The sequence below is a fragment of the Bos indicus genome, chromosome 23 (genome assembly GCF_029378745.1).
Source record: "Bos indicus isolate NIAB-ARS_2022 breed Sahiwal x Tharparkar chromosome 23, NIAB-ARS_B.indTharparkar_mat_pri_1.0, whole genome shotgun sequence".
NCBI classification, from domain to species: Eukaryota; Metazoa; Chordata; class Mammalia; order Artiodactyla; family Bovidae; genus Bos; species Bos indicus.
In genome coordinates this window covers 29893759-29907719 of record NC_091782.1, presented here as the reverse complement: position 1 = coordinate 29907719, position 13961 = coordinate 29893759, and the positions used below count along the sequence as shown (strand labels likewise).

Sequence of the window (13961 nt, the reverse complement as noted above, 5' to 3'; positions counted from 1 at the left end):
GAATAGGGGATCTAGGTAATTACAGTTGCTAATTTAAAAGAAAACATTCACTGCCGTTAAAATGTCATTTGGATTTGATCAAATTCATGAGGGTGGTGGAACTTCTACAAGTTTCATCGGTACTACCAAGAAGAGAAAACCTGAGACAGCAGCTAGAGCAGATGTCAACCTGGTGCAGTATCAATAAAACCCACATATGCTACATTGAGTCTCTTCTGAGTTGCACACCAAGTCAGCACACTGTCAAAGCAGTGTTTCTATAGTTCTTACTAGGAAAGTCCTGTCTTGACCTATCTTATTGCACCCTGCATGTCCATCCCCTTCCTTCTCTACTTAGACTTACCAACCCAAGTTTTTTTACGGATCAAAGAAAAGCTCCAGAGGAAGAGCCCCAGTTAGGAAGTGGCAGAGTCAGGACTAAGTGTGTGTAGTGGTAGGTGAGTCACAGACAAGGCAAAAACCTTAAGTGAAAACCAAATGGACCCCAGTATCAAGAAAGCACAAAGTGGAGTTTCTGGTTGGGGTGATAGAAGAAATGAGTAAAGGTTTGATTTCTTAGCACATAGCCACTGAGGACTACAGAGTAGAATGGGGGAAAGCAAAAAACCAGATCCTAATAGGGAACAGACTATGTAATAACTGCATCTTTGGGCAAAGGTGTTCATCTCCAATTTCTGCAGGACCGCAAGTCAGAGGCTCCTAAGAACTAGCTCACACTTATAAAGAGCCCTATCCATATAAACTTGGGATCCAACCCCACACCTCCCTCTGACATTGTGACTCTGCGCAATGTAAACAGCAACCTTCGTTTCGGGGTCATTTGGGTCAGAGAGCTATTAATACCCACTATTAATATCCTATCCACTCTTCAATAACTAGAGGATAAAACAAAGACAAAAATATCCACCTACTAGGTCCCAGGCTTCTTTATTTAAGAACAAAGTGATGAGTGATGTGGGGATTAAAGTCAAGAGCATCATTGAACTTCACCTTCCCTCCAACCAGTTTCCCCAAACTCCCTGCCCCCACACCCATTGTGTTCCCAATTCCTTTCTTAGTGAATGAAAAACTTAATCCCAAAGCCCTGGTACAAACCCCAGGGTTCTCTCCCTAGCTCTCCCCTTCCTCTGCCCCCCATTCCTGGGGTGAGCAGGCACCTCAGTTTGAATGCATAGGAGAGCCCAGAGCGGTGACAGACACCGAGGGAAAGGCCTCACCCTCAGGGAATGGGACCGAAGAGTACAGAGTAGTGAAGTGAGGGCCCCCGTAGCCTGGGGTACCAAAATGGGGCCCTGGCACCAGAGGAAAGGATACGGGTCCCCCTGCGAAAGGAGACCCAGCAGCCTCAAAATCCTCACGTTGGGAGTAGTCACTGCTTGATCGTTTGCCCTTCTGGCGACGGTTGCAAAACCACACTCGGACCACCTAGGAGTGGAGGACACGGGAGGGGCATTTGGTCCTGAGATCTGGGAGGTGTGACACCAGGGAGGAGGAGACGGCGCACACAGGGACAGGGACAGGTGCACTCACGTCTTTCTCCAGCCCGAGCTGCTGGGCGATGTGGCTAATTTGCTGCAGGGTGGGCTTCGGGCACTGCAGGAACATGCTCTCCAGGTTGCCTCTCACTCGGTTCTCGATACTCGTCCGCTTTCTCTTTCGGGCCTGCACAAGGGTCTCTGCCTTGCATATCTGAGCAGGTGGGGAGGAGATGACAAGGAAAGAAATGGGCAGGCAAGCCCCAAACTTGCTCAGGACCAGTATCAGGGGGACAGTGACTCAAGAGCCAACTATTCAGGAGCACCAGCCAGTTGTCACTAGGGCCAGGAGGTATGAAAAAGATCCTGGAAAGATAGGTTTAGACAAGTGATCCTGGACCTTCTCTCAGCAGAACAGAGGAATCACACTTCATGCCATTGAGGGCCACTGGCTCCTAGAGGGCGCGCTGCCAGCCAGAGATGAAAGCAGTGGAAATCAGACTTGAGATAGGGCAGTCACTGTGCCTCCCTCCCACCCTCACCTCCTGCAGATTCTCGTTGTTGTCAGCTTCCTCCACCCACTTCTGCAGCAGGGGCCGCAGCTTACACATGTTCTTGAAACTGAGCTGCAAAGCCTCAAAACGGCAGATAGTCGTTTGGCTGAACACCTTTCCTGGGGAGGTGGGTTGGAAGAAGCAAAGTGAGGTAGCAGGTAGGGCCCCTTTGTCACAAGACCGACACAGGCCTTGCCACCTGTTCCCACCCTTCCAAGACCCCACACCAGCTACTCTTCCCAGAGAACTCAAAAGTCCATGTCGAGTATCTTCCCCTCCACCCCACCCTCCACCACTCCCTTGGTGGGGAGGAAAGGCCCCAATTCAGGGATGTTCATTCCAGGGCAGATGTAGTCCCTGTGTTTTGTGGGTCAAAACATGCTGTAGGAGACTCACCAAAGAGAACCCCCAGGGTGAGCCCCACATCGGCCTGGGTATATCCTAGTGTGATCCTCTTCTGCTTTAGGAGCTTGGCAAATTGTTCAAGGTCTTTCTGAAGAGCTTTGATGTCCTGGGACTGCATTTTAAAAGGCAGAGGATATGTAAGAACATATGACAGCTATCCACCTCACCCCCTCTTCCACTGGGGCCCCAAGGTATGTGAGAGTATCTCTGCCTCAAAGCTGCCCACCTAACAACCAGAAATAACACAAATGTCATCTAGCCCAGAAAGCAACATCCACCAGATGCAGAGCACCATTCAATAATGCAAAGAGAAGCTCTAACCTCAATGAGGACACATGTCAGGTTAGGAAGGGGGCTCCTGCCTTTTAGTTCTTTAGTACTCACAAAAGCTTTTGACTCTAGTATTAACCCAATTTGAGGAAGTTTTGCATCTAGAGAAATACAGAGCACCATGTCTCTGATTCTCTCCAGATTACTTTGAAGGTCCCACAACCCACAAGATACGCACATTCACAAACACACGCACACTACAAAACAGATGTCATACGAGGTATGAATAAAGTTTTTTATATAGTCAGTGCTCAATTTTTTAAAAACCTGATTATCCCTTATTTTTAAATAAAATATTTTTATTTATTTCCTTGCAATATAAAAGCATCCTCATTGACAAATTTCACAGATCTATTAAGCACCTTCTGTAAGCCAGTGGCTACACAAAGTAGACAAAAAACCCTGGCCCCATGGAGCTTTCATTGTGATGAAATAATTCTTATTCAGTAGGTTAGAAGTGCTGTGGACAAAAGTAAAGCAGAGTAGGGAATTATGGGGAAGGGGACAATTTTGAATAAGACAGTCAGAGGTCATGTTTGAGCAAAAGGAAGGAGTCAAGTGGCAAGGCCCAGAGGTGGGCAGTAGCAAAGTCAGCAGCAAGACCAGCAACAAAGCTAGCATGGCCGGAGGGGGGTGAAAGGACTGAGGAAAGGGAAGAGCAGCTGACGCGATCAGAGAAGTGAGCAGCGCAGATCCTGCAGCTGCCACCATGACTAAGTTTTACTCAGAGAAATGGAAAGTCGCTGAAGGGTTTTGTGCAGGGAAATGACCTGACTCTTGATCACTCCAGTTGATGTACTGACCACAGAGTAAGGAGGCAACTGCAGCAATCCCAGCATAGATGATGGCAACTGGGACCAGGAAGGCTCCAGGGACCAGGATGTCTATCCAAGGTAAAGATCGTGGTATTTCCAAAGGACTGGATGTAAGGATGTGAAAAGAATGAGGATGACTAATTTGAGCCTTGAGTTTCTGGGTAATGGACAGAGAGGGGGCAGTGCAGGGAGCCATCCCAGAAGGAGACTGAACATGTGGTGGTTATGTCTACAAGACATTTGAGCCTTGACAGTGGATGAAAGGAAAGGTAGACAGAGCAAAGGTGGATAAATGGAGCCTCTCCAATGCAGGCCTGTGGCCAGAAGATGGAGAAGAGTAGCCAGGCCTCCGTGCAGTCCTAGAAACCTAAAGAAGTATTAGGTTGGCCAAAAAGTTCATTTGCACTTTTCCATAAGAGGTTATGGAAAAGCATGAATGAACTTTGTGGCCAACCCACTGTTTGATGGGATGTCAGTCCCTTCAAACTCAAAATAGGCCAACTTCTGCTCAACCAATGTTGCAAACTTGTAAATGTCAGCTCTTCCCATCTCGGCTTTTCTGAATCATATTTTGGCGATTTGAAATAAGATAAACCTCAGTTCAAATTCTAGCTTCACCATTTAGCAGTTAAGACCCGTGAAACAGGCTAATAATACCTCCCTAGGAGATTTTGTGCCGGTTAATGAGATAATGATGTAGAAACTGAGCCCACAGCCAGGCACTTAGGAAATGGACCACGATTGGCAGCCATTATTATTCAAGGCTCAGCAGTCGCCTCCAGCAAAGAGCGTCTAGAGCTACTTGGTCAGCTGAAACCAATCACACCTCCTCCGGAGAGGTCTAAAGGCTTAGTACTTGATCTCTAATTGCTTGCACTTGTCTCTTCCTCAGACTAGAAGATACATCCTTAATAGTCCCCAGCGGGTTAGATGCAGAAGACTTCAGTCCCTCAGCAAACCCTCCATTTGAGGAATGGCCTGCAGATGACTTGTTCCCCTTTTCTCCCCCTGTTCACTGCTTACTTAATTACGGCGAAATTGGTGTTCCAGCTTTCTTATAAGGGGGTGTCAGGGTGTGCGCTCTGCCTGACCGTGACTCGTTGGGCGCAAGGCAGAGGTCAAGGGAAGACAAGCCCTAAACTTGATGGAAGGAAAACCCAGACTCCACACATCCACACAGCCCAAACAAGAGCTTCTATCAGAAACCAGTCACACCCTAGACTCTCAGGAACAATAACCCTGGGATAAGCACTGTTTTCACCCTCAGGCCACACTTAACCCTAAGGCCCGAGATCCCGGGTCTGATAAGGAGCAAATTTCCCAGAAGGGATCCGGGTAGAAGGGGCTCAGACCCCAAGCTAGGTCTGGTGCTGGCTGGTAATGAGTGACCCGACCCAGGTCAGACCTAGGAAGTGGAAGGACCTACTTGACAAGGGCCGAGGGGGGAAGCAAGGCCGGCTTCCGACCGCCCCAGGCCGCCCTGCCCTCACCTGCGGTTCTCTCTTAAATTCCGGCCCCTGGTTCCCACCTGGCTCCAGCTCAGAGCGGCCTGCAGCCGCCACACACTGGTCCCTGCCCCGGGGAGCCGCCTCCGCCTGCTCCCTTCCTGGGTCCCCGACCACCTCCCCTCGCGTGGCCGCCCCCGGCCTACGCGGTCACCGGCCCCCCGCCCCCAGCAGCTCACTCGCCTCCTCAGGGTTCGGCTCCAGCTTCTCCTTGTCCAGCTTCGGGGCGCCTGCGGGTGCGGCGCAGGGGTCCGGGGAGGCCCCCTCGGAGTTGCTCTCCACCCCGGCTCCCGCCTCGCCCTCGGGCTGAGGGGTCTCCAGGCCGCCTGGGGGCACCGGCCCCACTCCAACCTGCGGCGCACAGTAGGCCATCCCTCCACACAAGTCATAGGGCGGGGGGCACGGGGGAAGCCCCCACACCTCGGCGCCAGGCACAACCCCCGGCCCGATCCCCGACCCACCGGGAGGCCCTTGGAAGCTCATCCAGGTCCGAGGATCAACCCAGCCCGGCTCTGGCCCTCCCGGCCCATCGCCTCCACCGCCCGGCGGGGGCGAGAAGGCGAAGTCAGAAGCGAGGTGTCCCGCCATGGGGAAGGAAGGCACCCCGAGCCGGGGGCCTAGGAAAACGAGGGATCTCCTAGAGACTGCTCAACACCTCTCTCCCTCCCCAATCCCACCCACTAGCCTTGACCTCTGGCCCCGCCCCCTGGATGGGTGGGGGGAAGGGACGGTGGGGGTGGGAGAAACTGAGGCGGAGGGTGTTTGCCTGCTGGTGGTGGTGGTGTCTGGAAGGGGAAAGCCAGGGATCTCCACCCAGGCCCCTCTCCAGGCCCCAGACTCCTAGACTCTCGGTGCAGGTCCCCCATGCGGGCCTTCACTTCCAGCTCCCAACAGGCTGCCCAGCCCTCCCCAGGCCCACATACACCAGGGGTGAGGGGTCCCTTCCATACCCCCTGCACGTTCTTCAGGACCCCTCTCCAGACACCCTGGCACCTGAGACCAGCCACCCTCTCAACTCCTCAAACACATTTATGCTGTATGTGTCAAGTCCCACTGGGGCTACCCCTCAATTCTTAACAGGCTCCTTCCCCGTTGTCCTCCAGCATCCCAGTCCAGGAACCTAGGCAGTTCCCATTTAGACAACTGGGCAGATTCGTTTCCCTGGTGGCTCAGATGATAAAGAATCTGCCTGCAATGCCAGAGACCCTGGTTGTATCCCTGGGTTGGGAAGATCTCCTGAAGAAAGAAATGGCGACCCACTCCAGTATGCTTGCCTGGGAAATCCCATGGACAGAGGAACTCGGCGGGCTACAATCTGTGGGTCAAAAAGAGTCGGACATGACTAACACTTTCACTTTTCAAAACTGTGATGCCTGGTACCCCTCTGCCCAGCCTGCTAAAATCCACCCCATCACCAGGGGCAGGCTGCCAGACCAGCTTCCATTCCATCCCCAGCTTTCCTGACTCCAGAGGCCCCTCACCTACCAGACCCAAGGATGGAAACCCTACTTTCGGGGCCAGGCTCTGGACTGACTAGGCCTGAGTCTCCCTACCTTTGTCCAGCCAGAGGGATTGGACACACCACACCACGGGTCCCTCACTGTGGGTCCCGTGCATCAAGTTCCTTGCCCCCCTCTTCAGAGACCCAAATATCTAGAACCACAGTTGAAGGTTCTCCCTCCCCCTCCTACCACCCCAGACCTCCAGCCCTAGGCCCTGGGTGGGAAAAGCCTAGGAGGTAGAAGGGGAGAAAAAAAATATCTGACTTCAGGTTCAAAGGGGCTTGGGAGGGACTGGGGGAAGGGGCCCGGACAATGGCCTTGGCTGGACAATCCTGGTCCCCAGAGGGGGCAGCTCTAACCCTAAACAAGTGCTCAACCCTTGAATGGGCCTGGATGGCTCCCCTGGGGACAGCTTCCTGCCCCCCAACCCCCAGCCCCAATCCCCTCCTAAGAATCCCCCTCAGAGCAGCTAAAAGAGCTCCTGCAGCAACCACCCCCCCACCAACCCCTCAAAGACTGTGAGCCTCAGACAGGGCCTCCCACTGGGGCCTAGGTATCCCGTCCCCCTCTAGAGGACGCAGGCATTCAGCCTCATCTTCTACCCCTCCCCCCGCCCCCCAGGCCTTGTTTAGGGGGGCTGGCAAAAAGATGAGGAGGAAGAGGAGAGCGACTTGGGGTGGAGGTGCAAGAAGCCTGACCTAAGCTCTCCCACAGGGTCTGGGCTGGTCCTGAGGGCTCACACTGAAGGCTTAGTGCTTATTCTCTGTTTGCAAGAGAATAGCTTTCAGATTGCCTGTCTGCTAGGAATGATGTTTGTCTGTCTGCTCCCCAAACTTGCCCCAAATGAAGGCCCCGAGGTGAACTGGGGGGACTCCGGAAAGGCTGTGAACCAGAGCTCCATACACCTTGGAAGGCCAGAATCCTGAGCCTGGAGCATGGACCTCTGTTGACTTAGACATCTCTACATCCCCGCCCTGTCTGAGGCTATTTGCTCAGCATCTGCCTTCTGAGGTGCTGGGGGTCCTCTTGACTGTGGCCTGCTGTCTTCACCTTGGTCGTATCTAGGAATCTTTTGAGCCTGTTTTTTTTTTTCTTAACTCTCTCCTAAATTCGTATCACATAGCCCCAGTTCCAGCTCATCTGTGAGTACTTTTTGGGCAACTAATATACGTGTGCATTTCAAGACTTCCCATAGGTCTGATGAAAGATCTACAGGACAGCAAAACTGGAGCTATATTTGCCTCTAAGCCACTAACTGCCAAAAAAACCTGATAGATTAAGGGACCTGGTGGGGGTGGGGAGATGTGCTTTGGACCAGGAGGGGCCCCTCCCCAGCCATCTCCCCAACCCCCAAGACAGAGCCATCAGGGTCCCTTTGTCATGCATCTATCTGCTGTCTGCCAAGAAGACAGCCTCCCAGAGGAGGGGGAGGGGCAGACCTAGGAAATCTACAGCAATGCTCCTTGCCTCGCTCGCCACCCTCTAGGCTCTCAGAATCCCTTCTCATGTGGCCCCTGCACTGCTGTCTTCCCAGCAGCCCCTAAAACACCTTCTGCCTTTCCCCCAACTCAACAATACCCTTTTGAGATTACAATCAGTAATCTGATTGCTCTAAGCGGTATGTTTCTTGGCAAGAGTCCCATACCAGAGGGAGAGATGGGAGGGAGGGTGCCTGGGTGCCTGGTTGGCTGGCAGCCAGACATCTGAGCCAGATCAGTCCTGTGCTTGCCTGGACTCCGACCCAGAACCTTAGTGGAAAGTTAAGTTTGTCTGCAGTTCCTTCCAGCTATGTCTTGGGGTGCTGAGGCTGGCAAGGCTGAGGCACCCTCCCCTCCCATCCCCACCCTCCTGTTAAACCTGAAGGGTAGGTAGCTTCACTTCTGCCCAGACCAGCTCTCTGCAGGCCCAGAGGAGACTGCAAGCCAATTGAGTCATCAGACCTGGCTCCTCCACTCTCTTGGGTCTTGTGCGTGCATGGTGCATGCTCAGTTGCTTCAGTTGTGTCCAACTCTGCGATCCCATGCGATCCCAGGCTCCTCTGTCCATGGGATTCTCCAGGCAAGAATACTGGAGTGGGTTGCTATGCCCTCCCCCAGGGGATCTTCCCAACCCAGGGATCAAACTCGAGTCTCCTGCATTGGTAGGCAGGTTCTTTACCACTAGCGCCACCTGGGAAGCCCTTCTTGGGTCTTTGTGTGTGTGTGAATCACTCAATCGTTTCTGACTCTTTGTGACTCCAATTATAGCCTGCTAGGCTTCTCTGTCCATGGAATTCTCCAGGCAAGAATACTGGAGTGGATTGCTGTTCCCTTCTCCAGGGGTTCTTCTCCACCCATGGATCGAACCCTGGTCTCCTGCATTGCAGGCAGATTCTTTACCATTTGAGCTACAGGGAAGTCCTCTTGGGTCTTAGGGAGTCATTAAAAAGCAAGGCCTCCAAATGAATTTAGAGCTGGGCTAACAAACTCTCCACATAATCCTTTATTATGAGAGCAATGTCTAGAACCTGCACAAAGACAAATGCAGGCATCTGGTTATAGAGCGTGACCCAGGGAGGGCAGTTGAGGGCCACTACTCCCTGCCAAGTGTGGCTGGCCTGGCAAGGTTCCCTAAAGCTGTGGTGGTGGTCTTGCTGCTGTCAGCCCAGCCATCACCTCACTGGTTGGGAGAACTAGCTGAAACAGCTGATGGGGACCAATGAAGTCTTGCTCTAAACCACGGTAGCAAACCACCTAGTTTAACTTCTGGCTTCTGTCAAGGCAGAAAGAAGAAAGGGAAAGAATGGAGGGCTGAAGAGAGAAGGTTTCAGGCTTTGTCCAGTTTGGGAAAATATCCCCCTGTATCTCAATTTACTCATTTTCCACTGCTCACAGTAAACCAACCCCCTTCTTCTCAACAACTGACCCTATGACCTCTCCTGTGAGGTCTGCAAACTGAAATCTTCTTTTCCCAAATCCAGATAGTGTTACCTCAAATCTAGGAGTCAGCTCTCTGCTTGTAGTCTGCTGGGAGATAGAGAGGTGAGAGTAAGAGGAAGGGGAAGCCAGGAGAAGAAGTTGAAAAGCAAAGGTAACAAATATATTCTGTTACCACCACCAGGAGGTAACTGCATTAAGTCTGCACTGTATCCCTCCAAATGTTTCTTTAATGACATACAAGCATATGTCTACATATCTGAGGTTTTTTTTGTTGTTCTTCTTCTTACAGAAATAGGCTAATACTGTTCATGTGTTCAGTCGCTCAGTTGTCTCTGACTCTGTGGCCTGTAGCCCACCAGGTTTCTCTGTCCATGGACTTTTCCAGGCAAAATACTAGAGCAGGTTGCCATTTCCTTCTCCAGGGGATCTTTTAGACCCGAAAATCGAACCTGAGTTCATTAATAATGTGAACCTACTGTTCATAATAGTCTGCAATTCCTAGATGTCCCTCTGTGTATATAAACTCCTCTTTTTAATAACTGCACATCAGTCTATAATATGGGTGTATCACGATTTATCAAGTCTTTCACCTGATGAACACTTGATCTGTTTCCAGTTCAATACTACAAATAAATCTACAATAAACATCCTTAAATGTTCTTAACATGATATCTCTATAGGAGATATTCCCCACTATAGATTGCTGGGTCAGAGGGTGGTAGGTATTTTCATTTACATTGTCAGATTATGTTTACAATTAAGGAAACTGTCTCCAGTCTCCAAAGTTTCCATTTTAAAGAACACCTCTGTCCCTGTGTCTTTATCAGCTGTAGATGTTATGGCTAATCAGTTGAGTGATCTTTCACGGGTCTGTAGACCATTTGGAATTATAATTAAAGCTTGTAATGAGGCTGAACTGCCAAGTTTATCTCTGCCTCAAAGGGACTTCACCTCCCCTAGTAATTCAGCCAGGATCACTGCTACTTTGTTCCTCAGTAGTCTGGTGCTGCAGCTGGCTAAGGTCATGGTACCCATGCTGAACACCACAGAATGTAGTCAAGGGCTTTGAGAGGTTTGGAAGAAGGTTGGACCTACAGGTGTGAAGTGTGGGTAGGCAGTAGTAACTAGGAGAAGTGACCTGGGCCTATGTCCTTGGGAAATGGTCTCTTCACCCCACCTGTCTTCCTTGTTCTGGAATGAGCTTGCTCATCTCTCAGGAAGCCTGAAAATAATTCAGTCAGAAAGACATTATTTACCTGTGTCCAGACTTGAACTCCAGTAGAGTTCTGGAACCTATCATACCCTCTGTGTCAGCTCTATCCAGGTGACCTTCCCTGGATTGTCCCTGTCCTCCCTGGTGGCACTAGTGGTAAAGAACCCGCCTACCAATGCAGGAGACTCAAGTTTGATCCCTGGGTCAGTAAGATCCCCTGGAGGAGGGCATGGCAACTCACTCTAGTATTCTTGCCTGGAGAATCCCATGGACAGAGGAGCCTGGTAGGCAACAGTCCATGGGTTGCAAAGAGTCAGACACGACTGAAGATACTAAGCACCCTCCCTCCAATGATAGGGATGGCACCCAATTTGAACACAGAAGATTATTGCAACCTTCTCTAGTGTCTTCATTTCCCCTAGACAGTAAACTCTTTGAGAGCAGGAGCTGTCTTACTCCTTTGCTTACCCCCAGAGACAAGCACAGCTCTTGGCACTCAGTAGGCACTCAGTTGTGAAGTGGATGGACCAGTGTGGGGCATAAAAGGTGGAAAGGCAGAGACCCCAGGAGGAGAAGGGCCCACAAAATGCAAAAGCAATTTCTTCTTCCTTCATTCCCAGTTCTAGCCATTGTAGAGAGTGGGGTGCTGGGTGAGTCAGAGGGGATGAGTTTAGTTCCTTGGAGGGGATGGGGGAGGGGAGAGAGGAGGCTTCTCCACTCTTTCTGTGCATATGCAGCTGATTCATTATCCCCAGTCTCACTACCCATTCAAAGTCTTCCTCCTTCTTTGGGGTCCTGAGATGGGATCATGGAAATAGGACAGGCTTGGAGGGACTTCACTTTGACTTTTCACTTTCATGCATTGGAGGAGGAAATGGCGACCCACTCCAGTGTTCTTGCCTGGAGAATCCCAGGGATGGGGGAGCCTGGTGGGCTGCCGTCTATGGGGTTGCACAGAGTTGGACACGACTGAAGCGACTTAGCAGCAGCAGCAGCAGGAGGGAAGAGTCCTGGGTACCCATCCAGCTTTGCTCCTGGGCAATGTTGTAGACTGATTATTTAAACCCTGGAATCTCAGGTATAGATCTCTGAAATGGAAAGTTCCTCTTCATAGGAACACTGTGAAGATTAAAGGAGACAGTGATCTTAAATTCCTGGTAGGGAATTCCCTGGAGATCCAGTGGTTGGGACTCCTTGTTTCACTGCCAGGGTTGGGTTTGATATGGTAAATTAGGAAATGGCAGGCATGCCTCGCAGCACAACCAAAACAAAACAAACAATTTTTTTTTAAATTACAAACACATGTAAATTGAGGTAGGATTTATGTCTTTATGAATAGAACACTTCAGTGAATCTATTGACAGTTTTTAACAAATACATGCAGCTGTGTCATCCAGAGCCCTATCAAAATATAGAATGTTGCCTTCACCGTTCTATAGAATGCTGAACATCCCCTTTGCTCCCTTTCATTTTCCCTGATCTAGTGACTGTCACCATAGAGTCATTTTGCCTGTTTTAAAACTTCATACAAATGCACTCACAGAGTATCCTTCTCTGTGTCTGGCTTTTTGCATCTGGCATAACATCTCTGTGATCCATAGATATTGGATCCATGTTGTTATAGGCATCAGTAGGTCTTCGCTTTAATTGCTAAGTAGTATTCCCTTGCTGGGCTTCCCAGGTGGCACTAGTGGTAAAGAGCCTGCCTGCCAATGCAGGAGACCTAAGAGACATGGGTTTGATCCCTGGGTTGGGAAGATCCTCTGGAGGAGGGATGGCAACATACTCCAGTATTCTTGAATGGAGAATCCCATGGACAGAGGAGCCTGGCACACTACAGTCCATAGCGTCACTCAGAGACGGATACAACTGAAGCGACTGAGCACAGTATAGCACATTCCTTTGCAGACTGGACCACGATTTTTGGACATTTGAGGGTATTCCCAGTTTTTGGATACTACAAATAAAGCAACTAAGAACATTCTTATATATGGCTCTCAGGGACGTATATCTTCATTTTTCTTGAGTAAATACCAAGGAATGTAAACACTGGCCATAAAGTCTTTGTTGTTTTATTTTCTTTGAAGATCCATAACTTAATTTCTAAAGTGATTGTTTTATATTCCTATAGGCAATGGATAAGAGTTCAGGTTATTTCATATTTTTGCCAACATTTTACTTTTAGCTTTTCTGATGGGTATGTGGTGGTGGTTTAGTCACCAAGTTGTGTCTGACTCTTGTCACCCCATGGACTGTAGGCTGCCAGGCTCCTCTGTCCATGGGATTCTCCAGGCAAGAATAACTGGAATGGGTTGCCATTTCCTTCTCCAAGGGATCTTTCTGACCCACATTGCAAGCAGATTCTTTACTCACCGAGCTACAGGGAAGCCAGTGATTTCTAAGTTTTGACTTTGTATTTTCCCCTGACTTTTTTTTTCCTGAACTTTTTCACATATGAATTTCAATTCATGTATCTTTATTATAAGCCAGACACAGAGAAGGCCATACTCTGTGAGTGCCTTTGTATGAAGTTTAAAACAGGCAAAACGACTCTATGGTGATAGTTACCAGATGAGTGAAAATGAAAGGGAGCAAAGGGGATGTTCTAAGGTGAAGGCAACAGTCTTTTTTTCTTTTCTTTTCTTTCTTTGAGGGGGAACATTCTATATTGTGAAAAGGGCTGTGGATGACACAGCTGCATGTATTTGTTAAAAATCATCAATAGATTCACTAAAGTGTTCACCATACTTACACTTGTAAAGTCCCTATTTAAGTGTTTTACTCATTTGTGTTGTTTTTGTCTTTTTATTATCAAGTCATAGAAGTTGTTTATATACTCTGGATACAAATCCTTTGTCAGATACTCGTATAGCAAACATTCCAGCAAGGACCCCCCCCACTTTTTTTTTTTAATGCTTCAGGTATGCAAAATCTACTGATTTTTCACACATTATTGAGAAAAATGGCCCAGAGCGTAAGTTTCTAGCTAGCCCCCAGGAACTTCACATTATTGTCTTTGTATTCAGAAACCAGGCCGAAGTACTTCATTTCTCTGAGGGACCCAGGAGCTATTGGAGGAATTCATTCTTCAGTTTGTAAAACCTATTTCAGAAGATGTCTCTGAAGATTGTGGAAAGAGCTAAATAAATGTTAATTCCCTTTCTCTAGGCTCTGGATCCAAAGAATGCTCAGAATCCAACCCCGCCTCCCAGTCCTGCCTGCCCCACCCACCCCCAGAGTTTGA

The 13961-nt window shown here is 49.6% G+C and overlaps 1 protein-coding gene across 1 annotated transcript; it reads right to left on the bottom strand.

Annotated features, from left to right (window-relative positions):
* Nucleotides 1-910: 910 nt before the first annotated feature.
* On the bottom strand, nucleotides 911-5684 carry POU5F1 (POU class 5 homeobox 1). The gene is made up of 5 exons (XM_019985832.2): nucleotides 5268-5684; nucleotides 2426-2546; nucleotides 2018-2148; nucleotides 1531-1689; nucleotides 911-1425 (listed from the first exon to the last, which is right to left on the bottom strand). The coding sequence occupies exons 1-5, from the start codon at nucleotides 5670-5672 to the stop codon at nucleotides 1159-1161; spliced, it is 1083 nt and encodes a 360-aa protein (XP_019841391.2). The 5' UTR covers nucleotides 5673-5684; the 3' UTR covers nucleotides 911-1158.
* Between the last annotated feature and the right edge of the window lie 8277 nt (nucleotides 5685-13961).

Coding starts and splice junctions, on each gene's coding strand:
- POU5F1 (XM_019985832.2), bottom strand. CDS start 5,672: ATGGCGGGACACCTCGCTTCTGACTTCGCCTTCTCGCCCCCGCCGGGC. Junction 2,149..2,425: donor CACCCTGGGGGTTCTCTTTG/GTGAGTCTCCTA, acceptor CCACCTCCCCAG/GAAAGGTGTTCAGCCAAACG. Junction 1,690..2,017: donor ACAACGAGAATCTGCAGGAG/GTGAGGGTGGGA, acceptor CCACCTGCTCAG/ATATGCAAGGCAGAGACCCT.